The sequence below is a fragment of the Mastigoproctus giganteus genome, chromosome 9 (genome assembly GCF_048544385.1).
Source record: "Mastigoproctus giganteus isolate SK-2022 chromosome 9, ASM4854438v1, whole genome shotgun sequence".
Lineage (NCBI taxonomy): Eukaryota > Metazoa > Arthropoda > Arachnida > Uropygi > Thelyphonidae > Mastigoproctus > Mastigoproctus giganteus.
In genome coordinates this window covers 111,951,989-111,965,482 of record NC_143583.1, presented here as the reverse complement: position 1 = coordinate 111,965,482, position 13,494 = coordinate 111,951,989, and the positions used below count along the sequence as shown (strand labels likewise).

The following is a 13,494-nucleotide window of genomic DNA, read 5'->3' as shown; positions in this document are numbered from 1 at the left end:
TGAAGTGACAACAGAACCATCTGGTTTGGACAGAGGTGGGAGCAGAGATGGGCAAAAGTTGCGGCCAATAGCTTTGGCAAGAGACTAGAATGCTCGGCTACCATTAGGGCAAGAAGCAAGTTTTCTACTCTTAGCCTGTTCAAACTCTAGTTTGGACTGATTAATAACTGCTTTACAATTGTTGCTAGCTTTGGTGTATGCAGAAAATGAAACTGAAGAATTAGAAACAAGCCAATTACGATATGCAACATTCTTCTCTTAAACAGCCTTAGCACATTTATTGGAAAACCAAGGTTTAGATAAAGGACGAGATTTTAAAGTGGAGTGTGGGATAAAGGATTCCATTCCTGCAAGAACAATTTCACTGACACGATCTGAGCAAACGTTGACATCAGAAGTTTTGAAATAGTAATCCGACCAAGGAAAAGAAATCTCGCAGGTCATCCCATTTTGCATTCTTGTAATGCCAAACAACACGAGGTCGGGAATAGCCATGAGATAGGGGCTCCATTGGAGAAGAGACAATCACCAAGTTGTGATCTGAAGTGCCTAAAGGACCTCTCGCTTCGACCGTGTACTTAGAAGGATTATTTGTGAGAAAAAGATCAAGCGTGTTGGCTGTATGATTAGGATTGTCCGGTATTCTTTTAGGTAAATGAACAATCTGTGCAAGGTTATTAGTAATTGCAAAAGCCTCAGCATCTCGACCAGCTGGGTCGGTGTGACTAGAAAACGGAAGCCAGCTGGAGTTGTGAACATTAAAATCACCAAGGAAAATTACCTCACTGTTAGGAAAGTTGTACTGGAGAAAGTCAAGTTGCAAAGAGAGGAAGTCAAAGAGCTCCAAGTGGTTAGTGGAGTTGGGAGAATGGTAGAGACAACAGATGAATTTGACACAATGAGGTAGAGAGATTTTAAGCCAGAGAAGATCAAAGAGAGGAGATTCCAAATTGCCAAGTCTCTTACAGGGAATATCAGAACGGACATATGCACAAGTACCACCTTTGAGGTGAAAGGAATCATACAGCGAATAATTTGGGCATCTGAGATGAGCAGTAGTTGAATCAACCGATAACTGAGATTCTGTCAGAAAAAGTACATGGGGTTTGGCAGACTGCAAGTGGAAATGGACATCATTGCGATTAGAATTGAGACCACGTATATTTTTTAATGAATTAGGAAGTGCTTGGGAGGTTTAGATCTTTTTGCAGATAAGCTTGCTCTATTAGTTTGACAATTCATGGTGTATTCAATAGTAAGAAAAAGTGGTGGGACATGCTGTATGAAGTAATGAAATTTTTAGATATAGCGTACACATAAGAATATACCCAGTTCCTTGACATAACGTGGCCTCGACAATGCTCCCCGCGTACACACTACTCAGACTCCCTCCAGTCTCTATCTGGCAGAGTAGAGGTAGCAAGATTATACACTAGCTGATCCGGATGCCTCCTAGAGAGTTACCACTAGGTTCGGTCCGGTGTACTAACTAGCGGCCGGCCTGCGAACACCGTTTTAGAGCTGTACACTCGAAATGTAAGGAATATTGGATCTCGCCACGATGTTCATTATAACCTCAAAAGTCATCAATCATACTGCATGATGGAAGAGATAGAGAAAGGTTGACTGGAACATAGCTCTAGAGACTAGACATGGGTTCCACCACTTCAAGCCTTCAATAAGCAAAGTGGTGGTATTTCACCGGTTGATGAGTCATTTATCACCTAGTACTGCCTGGTAACATAGAGGGGGCTGCATTCCTCCATGTGGTGTGGGCGCCACACCTCGACCCCTGCTTACATTCTTTCACACCTGGGTGGTCACCCACCATGTACTTGTGCATGGAGGTTATACCCAGGATTACTAACAGTTGCACCATCGTGAAGGTGCAAGCAGAGGATTTGGCTGTCACAGACCATCCAGACTTCGCCGAAATTGGGTCCACTTGACTTGAGTGTCACCCGAATATCAGTTCCATCAGCATTTTAGACTCCCAGGTAGCAAGTACAGCTTGTCTGGCATATCTGAGAGAATGTCTGTGACAATCTCAAGGACCAAGTTTGTTAATTATTATCTCCATAAAGTCTTAAAAAGTAATTTTTTTATAAATTTTTCGAAAATATATATCATCTCAATCAGAATGTAAAAATATTTAATCAAATTTAATTAATCCAAAAACAGAATGTACGTATAATCGGATTTTGCTGTACCTGGCACTTCGGATGAATCATCACTTAAATCACAATAGTGTATATACAACCATACAAAACAAGCTTAAGTAAAAAATCGGATAAATCATCAATTCTGATGAATCATCATTTAGCTTAAAAATGGCAATAGTGTAATTAATACAGAATATGGTTAAGTAAAAAATGCGTTTCAACTGTTCCAAAATATTTTTGTTTCTTGTTAATTTCTCACATACCCCAGGTTGAATAACGCTGATCTAGAGGACTACTGCCTACCATTCAAAGTACTGTGTACTTTAAAGAGTTGTTGGCGAAGAAAAGATCAAGAGTGTTGAGTGTATGGTTAGGATTGTCTGGTATCCTAGAAGGTAAATGAATATACTGTGTAAGATCATTAGTAATAGCAAAAACCTCAGTGTCTCCACCAGTTTGGTTTGCACAACTAGGAAACTAAAGCAGCTGGAGTTATGAACATGAGACCAAAGAGATGATTTCAGATTAGGAAGTTTCTGACAAGAAAAACATATGCACAATTACAACCTTTAAACTGGTGGTAATTGTGATTTGTCATTTAATTTTATTCATTTTATTTGTCATTTAATTTTTCTAAATTATTCACTCTATGAAGGAATCACTGAGTGAATAATTAAGAAAATCAGATGTGGCAAGGAAACAAATAACTGAGATTCTGTAAGAAGAGTAGTTAGTGGAAAAAGTAAATTAGCATTAGCAGATTATAGATATAAATGGATAACTCTTAGTTTAGAACCAAAACCATATATAATAGAAAGCTTTTGGGAGGTTTAATTTCTTTTTTTCTAGGAAGTTTGTTTCAATAGTTTGACTATTCATGATGGTGTTATGCAGTCAAGGTAAAGGTTGGAAGGAAACGCGCTGACTGAAGTGCTAAAATTTTTAGATATGCTGTATACGTGAAATTTAAACCTTTTAAGATATTCCCAACTCTTTAACATAATGTGGTCTTGGTAGTGCCCCTGCACATGCACTATTCAGATTCCCTCTAGTGATAGATGGCTGAGCAGAGGCACAAAAAGTATACACTAGTTGATCCAGATGTTTCTGAGATCATTACTAATATGCTTAATCTAGTAAAATACCTAGTCAGCCAGTGAAAACTATAGAATGAAAATGTAAGGAATGTTGGATCTCACATGATGTCTATCATAACATCAAAAGATGTAACAGAAGTCACACATGGTTTTTGGCCACTTCAAGACTTCATTAATTGAAGTGGTGGTACTGCTGTTTGTTTGTTATTTGGTTTTTAGGAGCAGTAGCAACTAGGGCCATATTGCTCTGGAGATATGCGGTGGTTATTCCCTGACCTTTCCGCATCCTCCGTATTTGGTGGTCATGGGCTCGAACCCCGGTCTAATCAAGAAGTGTGTGCTACGCACTGCTGCTCCTGCTCAACTGGCAATGGAGATGCCTGGTGGTACTGCACTGGGTGATGAGAGTAGATCTATAACCTAGTGTTGGCTTGAGTGACAGGCTCAACATTCCTATAAAAATATATTCACAGTATTTTTAAATCTTGAACATGGAGACTGCTAGTAACCCATACTAACAGACCAATTTATATGAAAATGTACACAAGAGGATTTGGCTGTTCCAGAATGATCAGACTTTTTCCAAAATTTAATATTTTTATAGGAATACCTGACTCACAATTGGAAACTGAGTATGTTTTAAAAGCATTTTAGGTTTTATGAATTGCTATACAGAAGACCATCTTCTCTCTTCTTTCCATTCTTCCTACATTGTTTCTCTAAAAATGCCTCATGCTCTCTTCCTCAACTTACCTACATGTTGTTTCCCTTCCAAATCTCATACTACCCCACTCCTACTTTTCCTTAGATACTCATCTGCTGACAATGGGAAATCTCCACTTTCCCACTGTGAAATCTCCCTTTTGCTGAATCCCCCTCCTCAGTGGGATTCTCCCTTTTGCTGAATCCCACTGAGGAGGGGAATATCTTGCTGACAGACACCAAGTGCTCTATCCTGCCGTAGTTTAGGATTTCTGATGCATGCTGTTGAAACTGATATTCAGTTTAAACAGTACACACACACCACTTTTTTGCCTTCAGAGAGACTGAAGGCAGCAACACAAGAGTGAAAGGAGATTGTGGCTCAACTCCATGTGGCAAGGATGGCAACTTAGTCTTCTGGGCAATGTCTACTTGCTGTCCAAGAGAAACTTTAAGGCCTATAATTGAATTTGAATTTAATTTTAAATTAAAATTGATTTTAAAGTAATAATCAGCCATCAGAGTTCTCTCAAAGTTAATAAAATAGTCACGGTGGCTGTTTATTTCATATGAATTAAAAAAAAAAAAATGCACTTCTACCTACCTGTCCAAATCAACTGATCCCTCATATGTAAGATAGTAAAAGACTGAAACAGAGAGAAATTTAAAACTTAAATTACATATTTCAAAGCAGTTACTTAAGAAACAAAGTATTTTAAGTTTTTAGCTACATTTAATTATTACTAAATAAAAGTTCTTATTACTGGTAAATTGTTTCATAGTAAAAGATGATTAGTACTTTATTCCAAGATTCCAGAAACAATGAGATGGTTTAAAAAGGAGGAAAGGGGTGGATACAAAAGTTTTCTGTGAATGCACACTTTTCTGAAATTATGCAATCCAGGTGTTAGACCTCCATTTGTGTGATGATGACCATATCATCATCATCATGTGAAATGAACATATCATCATCACACAAATGATGATATGTGAAATGAACAGGTGCTCTACAAAAAGATAAGTTTACTGAAGCCAAATAAAGGTGCATGACCGGGCTTAACGGTGTTTTGCGCGTGTGTGTCCTCTGTCAGCACAGGTCTTATTTAGTATTCAAGTAAATTGCATCTGTCAACCAGAATGCATAATTCTTTAACAATGTGTTTTCAGGATTATTTAGTTCACAGAATATTTAAAATTACCCTTTTACATCCGCTTTTCCTGAAATATGGGCACATTATTCTAATTCATATGCATAAAATGAATAGTAAATTGTTTATGGAATTGGGGAGTCTGAAGCAATTTGCTTCCTCTGTTTCTACAATTATTTATTTGGTGATAATGATTTAACTGTAATTCTAGGACAGAATTGCAGTTAAATCATTATCACCAAAGTGGAATTTTCATGATATTAAATAACACTAGAACCAGAAAACATCCTCACGCACAAATTTACATGCAAAATATTTCTTCAGTTTGTCAGCAAACTGAACTGGACCCTCAATAATTATGCCATTTATACCTACTGGTCCAATGTGGTTCACCCCTTTCCCTCTAGCATTAACGTAGGGAAAGAAATTTTTGCTATTTTTCTTTGCAGTCTTAGCCAAAGAATTCTCTTAATTTGCCTTACCTTGGCTAACTCCCCTTAGTAACTTGATTGCATACTAGACTGCATACTTACTGTAGGATTCTGTGTCCCCTGATAATTTATAATTATCCTATGCTTTTTTTTTGTGCCACTAGTACTCAGTTCATTTGATAGCTGTTTAGGTCTAAACCTTGAACAGTATCTCTTAATTGGTATAAAAAGCCTAGAAGCTTCTACTATTACTTCCCTGAATGCTCCACTTTTAGAATTTACAGTTGATTTTATTAGTTATTTCATGAAGCAAATTTAAAACCTGTCTAAGACCAGTGTAGTCACCTTTATGAAAGTAAAATCCCTTCCCTTTACAGTATTTATATCCATCCTACATCAATAGATTATGATCATTACCACCTACTGGTTCCTTTTGCTGGAGATTCTTAACATACAAAGAATCTACTGATAATCAGATCAAGAGTATAGCTTCCTCTTCTTGCTACTATGTGAGTGACCAACCACAAGTTCCATTCAGTCAAATTCCCCATTATACAACATTCAGATTTATTGGCACTCTCTGTTTGTTATAGTTCAGGGGTGGCCAAGAAGTCGATTGCAGCTTTAATTTGGGTTGATCACAACAAATTTTAAATATATATAAAAAAGATCCCCAGAGGCTCACATCTGGTGAATCCAGCTCAGGACACTGGGTGTCCTGAGCTGGATATCATCATTTTTCTCTTTCTTGGTGATTCCCTTCTACTTCTGACTCTCTCTCTCTCTCTCTCTCTCTCTCTCTCTCTCAGGGTAATTCAGAAATTTTTTTTATTTTTTGGCTGGTGCCACAGAAGCCTCAGGCTTCCTTGTATCATATGGCTAATAGTAATAATAATAAATAGATTAGTCAAAATCTAAATGTTGTTATTATTATTAAGCGCTCCACTGCATACACTTCACTTATTAAAATCCATCAAACCACACGACTACTCTTGTCGGCGTGCAGCCGCCAGGCTTGTCTAGTGAAAATTCATGCAGTTACATTGTGGAGAGCATAGTATATGTGTTGAATTGTTATTTAGCTTACTGGACAGTAAGCTAAATAAAAATTCGACACATACACTATGCTCTCCACAATGTAACTGCATGAATTTTCACTAATTTGATTTAAAATGAATACTACGAAAAAGAATAAAACGTATCATTTTCATCAAGAGTAGGAACTAGAATACTTTTTTGTAATGATAAAAGAAACATGTTTGATTTGCAACGCTTCCATGGCTATACCCAAAAAAGGAAATTTAGAAAGGCACTTCAAAAGCACTCCATGGTAAATACCAATCGGATTTTCCACAAAATTTCTTCATGACACCTAATTTACAATCTAAAGCAGTAACTGTAGCATCATTTAAAGTGAGTTATCTTCTTGCAAAAAAATGCAAACTATTTTATGATTGTCAATTCATCAAAGATGCATTTTTAGAAATAACAGATTCTGTTTTTGAAAATTTTAAGAACAGAAATGAAATTAAAAGTGCTCTTCAAGATCAGCAATTATTTCAAAATACTGTGATGCGACACATTGAAAAAATTAGTAAATATGATACAGCTCAATTGCTCGTTTTTATTCATATGGTTTTCGATGATTCTGCCACTAGAGAAGAACTGCTGGGTATAGTTTTGTTAAAAGAAATAACTAGAGGTCTTGATATGTTTAATGCATTCAAAAATTTTATTGCAAAATTAAATTACCACTCTTTAAGCTCGTATCAATAACAGATGGAGTTAAAGCAATAACGGGGCATCTTAACGGATTCCTCGCATTGTGCCGAAAGGATGATGAATTATCCCAGATACAGTCAGTCCTCGTATAGCACGATAGTTGTGTTCCTAGAAACCCTTGTGCAATGCAAAATTGTGCAGTATAAACAACAGGACCTATGGGAAAAGTAGGGTTAGGTGCTGACCACCCAAGATTGAACACACATTTGTAACCCTTTGGTTACAAAAGTGTGTACGTAATAAAATATTGCTAATGTTTTTGCTTCTGTCGTAAGCAAACTTGTTTTTTGTTTGATTTTCTATCCAAACAGATGACAGCCGTTCCATCTCTTCCAATTCTTTGTGTCTTAATCTAATGGATTTTAATTACACTTTGAGTTGTTCCTGCTATGAAAGTTGTTTTTATTTTCTCTGAATTCTTTGTAATTCTCAGCATTGCCTCATTTAGGTCTGTAGCACGTGCAATATCACATGGTCTTTCATTTCGCTCAAAGCGCTTCACAATTCAATTTCATATTTTTTCTCTATCGACAGAGGTGGACTGGCCATAAGCCTTACGGGGAAAACCCCGATAGGCCAGAGGCCGGTGTGCTTTTGGCCATAAACCACAGTATGAGGCCTCTATAAATTTTCCCGGGTAAGAATTTTTGACCCAGTCCACCTCTGTTTATCGATATTGCTTTTCTTTTTCTCTCTGAATCTGCAGTCTTCACCAGGATGCTTCCTTTTCACACCTTTTAAGTATTTTACTCATTTTAGGGAATAAAGCACAATTACAAAACGAGGAGGCACACTTGATACGCATAAACAAAGCTGCGCGCGTGTAGCAACTGAATAAACAACACCATAAAGGCAGAGATACACTATTAACACCTCACATTTTACTAAAGCACATTTCTAGGGGTTACTACCATAAACAGTAAAAACAATTTCCAGTTGTGTTTCTGCTAGTGGAATCTGTTATAAACTGGTAGTAAACTCGATCTAATTGCATTTGCGATTATACCGATAGCTGGAATTGTGTTTTCCCTTCACTGATATAAAACACATAAATACATTTTCAGAATCTTCTCTTCATTCCTATCGTGTTGCGTTCAGTTGGGGTGATTCACGCGGTGATTCCGCGCTCGACTGCCATTTCTTGTAAACACAGAGGCGAATCGTGCATAAGCGAATTCGGTTCCTCTTATATAAGATATCGTTCCCCTATTTACAAATCGTGTATGATCGAATTCATGTAGTGTAAACACGTGTTATACGAGGACTAACTGTATTTTGAGTTACCACTGTATCATCCACCAACAAGCCAGCAAAAGATTAAATACTAAAAGTGTTATGGACATAGCTTTCAAAATTGTGAATTCCATCAGAGGACAATCTCTTCAAAGGAGACTTTTCAAATTGTAACTCAATGAAAATAAACCAGATCTGATATTACACACAGATGTGAGGTAGCTGAGTCGGAGTAAGTCTTTACAGAGATTTCGAAATTTGCTGAAATTAAAAAATTTGTTGATCAAATTTTTTTGAGATGATTATCAGCAGCTAGAGATATGGAGTGGTTGTGTGATCTGGCTTTTTTGGCAGATTTTACCAGTAAATTAAATGATCTGAATTTGGAATTACAAGGAAAAAATAAAAATGTAGGTAACATGATTAGTAGCATTTCTGCATATAAACATCAATTTTTGGAAATGGCTAAGGATCTAAAAGAAAAAAAAAAAAAATTCACCATTTTGCAAATATGCAAAAATATCCTGTTTTTGAATTTAATAGTGAGAAATATGTTTCTGAAATTGAAAAAGCTGTGGATGATTCTGAAACCAGATTCAGTGATTTTAAGACAGTTGAAGGCATTGTTCAATATAATTCTTATCCATTTAATGTCGACTTAGATACAAAACAAATTGCAGAAAAATTCACTGAGATTTTCACATGGAGAAAATATTACTTGAAAATGAAATTATTACGTTATGAAACGATATCTTCCTAAAAGCCAGATCATCAGAAAAAGATTTTTGGAAATACATTTGCTGAGAAAAGTACCCAAATGTAAAAAAATGCAGTGAACTTTTTAAATTCCTGTTTTGGTTCCACATATCTATATGAATAGTATTTGCATTTGACACAAACAAAGACGAAGAATCACTGTTCTCTTACGGACTTACATACAAAAGATTCTTTAACAGTTGGCCTCATCAAGTATATCCCCGATTTTGAAAGCTTGGCAGATTACATGAAGACACAAACTTCACATAAATTAAAAATTTAAATATGTATGAATTTAAAATAAGAATTCTGAATTGTATTTAATTTTAAAATTTATATATGTGTTGATTAACTTTTTTAACCATGTGCAATGCAATTCTTGAGATGGTAGATCGCGGCACAAATTAAGTTGGCCACCCCTGGTATAGTTGTTCATTATACTCATCGCAGCCACATAGCCTACATTACATTACTCTAACCACCCACATCAACTATCTGTCTGTCTGTACATTAAAATTCTTCATCCCTTATGTCTGGATGGCACCATTTTTTTGATATACCTATAATATAATGTCTGCATTTGATGACATAACCAATACTTCATCAAATTTATTTACTATAATCCCAGCATCAGTGTACAAGTACATGTGTACTTCTTTTTGCCCTTAGTAACCTTAACACAGCCCATATATTGCTTTCTATATGAAGACACCTGGCAAGCCTCACATTCCCCATCACATCTTGCTTTTCAGGCTGCTGAAAGTCCCAAGAGAGGTAGGACAAGATTAGTTTCTTCTCTGATTGTGGCCTCAGTTGCACTGAGGCCACAATCAGAGGCCGCAAATGTCTACATATCCCCCAACAAACTAGCAGTTTTCTGAACCACCTATAATTAAACGTGCTTAAATTTATTTACAGGATTAACTTTTATCTATATATTAAATTAATTATAAATGATATATTAACTATTATCAGAATACCAAAGCACAGATAAAAAAAAAAAAAAAAAAAACATGAAAGGTTAAACTGTAGATTCAATTCTTCCCAAATTAAAAACAACTCACTAAAAACAATCATGCTTAGAAACAAGGTTCCATAAGATAAACAGTATAATTTATTCACATACGAACGATCTTTTAATATTTATTTTCCCCCTGATCAATTAAAAAAGGATAAAAATTAGTGTATTGATGTTGAATAATACACTAATTATAAAATACTCCACAGCTAATATTTGTCCTTTCATAACAAAAGCATGACTGATGGGGATATTATTCTTTGCTATCTTCCTTTACTAATTTGTTCCATTTCACAGTTTATCATCCATACCAATTTCTGTCCATTTTACTGACCCTCTATTAAAAGTTGTACCAATACTTGCAAGATGCAGTCATCAAAATATCAGTAATCAAGACAGTACTTTGGGTTTTATGATTCCGGCATGCCTAAATACTTAAGTTTATTAGCAGAGAAATTTCTGTATTTTAATTATTTTGCAAAGACTGCCATAAAAAATTGATTAAATTTTATGACATATATTGAATATATTGTGATGGATATATTATCATGGCTGTAGTCTTCTGAAGGGGTTTACAATAATTATCTATCCTCTGGATTTATACTGATAATGATTTCTACATTATTTCTCATTCTTCCCTAACCTCATACATTCCTATGGCATTATTATTAATATCTATAATTTATTTAAAATTTATTGATAATGTATTTTCTTACATAATTAGAGGCTGCATTTTATTTTCACTTTAAATGTATGTAACTTATTTAGTTTTTCACCTTTAAACTTTTATTATTCTTCTTTTCTTATTTCTTCTTATTATCTTTTATTTCTCGTAGGATTGGAAATCTATACACTGACCACTGACATCTAACCATCTATTTTCATATTGTTTTCAATAACATACCTTAGCATTCATCTTTTTTTCATCTTTATACTCAATTATTCACCATTAAATGCAGTGGGCCCCCACCTTACAATATTAATCTGTTCCAGAGACACCGTCATATTAGGCGCCTCAGTAGCCAGGTGGGAAGGAACAGCAGTGCGTAGCACACGCTTCTTGATTAGACCGGCGTTCGAGCCCGTCACCACCAAATACGGAGGATGCGGAAAGGTCAGGGAATGACCACCGCATATCCCCGGAGCAATATGGCCTTAGTTGCTAATGCTCCTAAAAAACAAACAAACAAACAAACCGTCATATTGTGAAAATATCGTAATGTGAACCCAATAACATATTGTTTTTTGATAATTTGTTCCAAGACCTCAGAAGTTGAAATTTTTGCTATATAACCAACTTATTTATCTCTCTAAAAAATGATTTTTAATGGTTTTGATTTGGATTTTATTGGTGCATTAGCAACTAAGGCTATAATGTGCCAAATCCAGATTTTTAATGGAAATTGTACATATTGATTAAAGCACAACACAAAAAATCACTTCAACTAAAGGATGCAAAACAAAACATGTGGCTAACACGTTTACAAAGGCTGCTATTAGCTCAGAGGAAGGACCACGTGCTCTAGTCTGAGATAATCATAAGCCAGGCCCATCGTAAAAAGTGAAATAAGTAGATGCTTCTTAACATGGTCACTGGTTAGTAGAATCAGCTGCTTCATAGAATCAAATTTCAGAAAACCAATTCAAATCAATGAACTACACTTTCATTGTTATCATATGTTCAGTTATAAGAATCAATTTTGAATGCTTGTGTGATATTTCTGGAGGTCCCGACCATTAAACAATAAAAACAACGTAGTTTGGTCTTTTCTGTTAGTGTGCAATTTATTATAAAAAGGTAGTAAACTCAATCTCATTACATTTGCAATAGTACCAATAGCTGGATTTCTGTGGGTTTTTATGTCGTTATTATGGTGAAATGTGTTTTCCCCTTCAATAGAATCTTCAATCATATAAAAATCATAAATAAATTTTCAGAATCTTCTCTTCATTCTTATTTTTTAATTTTTGTAAACTTGTTACTCTGTATTTCACTTTTTTGTGAATGCCGTGTTCTTCGTTATTGATTGCTTACCTTTTCTTGTTTTAAATTTTATAACAAAAAAAAACAAAACAAAACTGAACAGAAATATCAATTAGCATGTACATATTACGATAGCAATTAAGCTATGTATGTAAGCATAAATTTATTTTTATTTTGCTAACCCGTGGAAAATATTTTTCCGATTTTCACGTATCACTTAATTTTGTTAATTGGCAAGGTAATAAAGCGTAAATTTGTGCTTTACATCTTTACTTTTATAGCCTGTGGATAATAATATTCCTCCTGTTATCACTTATAAGAATCGCTGTTTAATAGAATTAAAATTCAATTTGCAAATGGGATCACAATAACCAGCGCTTACCACATTTCATATAGTGAACGGAGAGTATGTATAGCTTTTATTTTAATGTTTTATATATATATACATTTTTTTTTAAAATCTATATATATAAGAAATAAGCAGACAAACTGTATGTATGTACACAATTTTGAAAGCAGAAGTAGCTAATAGTATTACTCTCTCTCTCTCTCTCACACACACACACACACACACACACACACACACACACACACACACACACACACACACACACACACACACACACACACACACACACACACATATTCAGGAATCTCCTGGGATTTGGGTAAAATGAACCATATCAGCTAGTCACACATCAAAAAAACAGAATAAAACCAACTGTCTTCAGGTTAGGTTTGTTTGTTTGTTATTTGGTTTTTAGGAGCATTAGCAACTAAGGCCATATTGCTCCGGGGATATGGTGGTCATTCCCTGATCTTCCGCCTCTTCCGTATTTGGTGGGCACAGGCTCGAACCCCGGTCTAATCAAGAAGCGTGTGCTACGCATTGCTGCTCCTGCCCACCTGGCTACGGAGGCACCTCTTCAGGCTAGACATAAGGAGATCTATGAAATACAGTAGCTGGGGTGAGGCACTGATCTCACTGCCTTCAGATGGAGAGTTGCCTTAGAATTCCATAGTAATGAACCAGTTTGTGGTATCAGAGTTTTTCTGCAATGACAGAAATACTATAGAACCTCTTTGGAAAGCTAATTTTTCTGCAGAACCTTTTTTTCTAAATCTTCATGGAACCCTGACATCCTTAAAAAAAGTAATAATTAACAATAAATAAATGGTTA

At 35.4% G+C, this 13,494-nt stretch overlaps 1 protein-coding gene across 1 annotated transcript in view; it reads right to left on the bottom strand.

Moving 5' to 3' along the window:
- The window catches only part of LOC150080645 (protein FAN-like), a 411,353-nt gene that overhangs the window by 171,347 nt on the left and 226,512 nt on the right, over positions 1–13,494 (bottom strand). Inside the window, exon 20 of the mRNA XM_090380769.1 lies at positions 4,566–4,608. Within this exon, the coding sequence (XP_090236895.1) occupies positions 4,566–4,608 (43 nt within the window). The remainder of the gene's footprint in view (positions 1–4,565; positions 4,609–13,494) is intronic.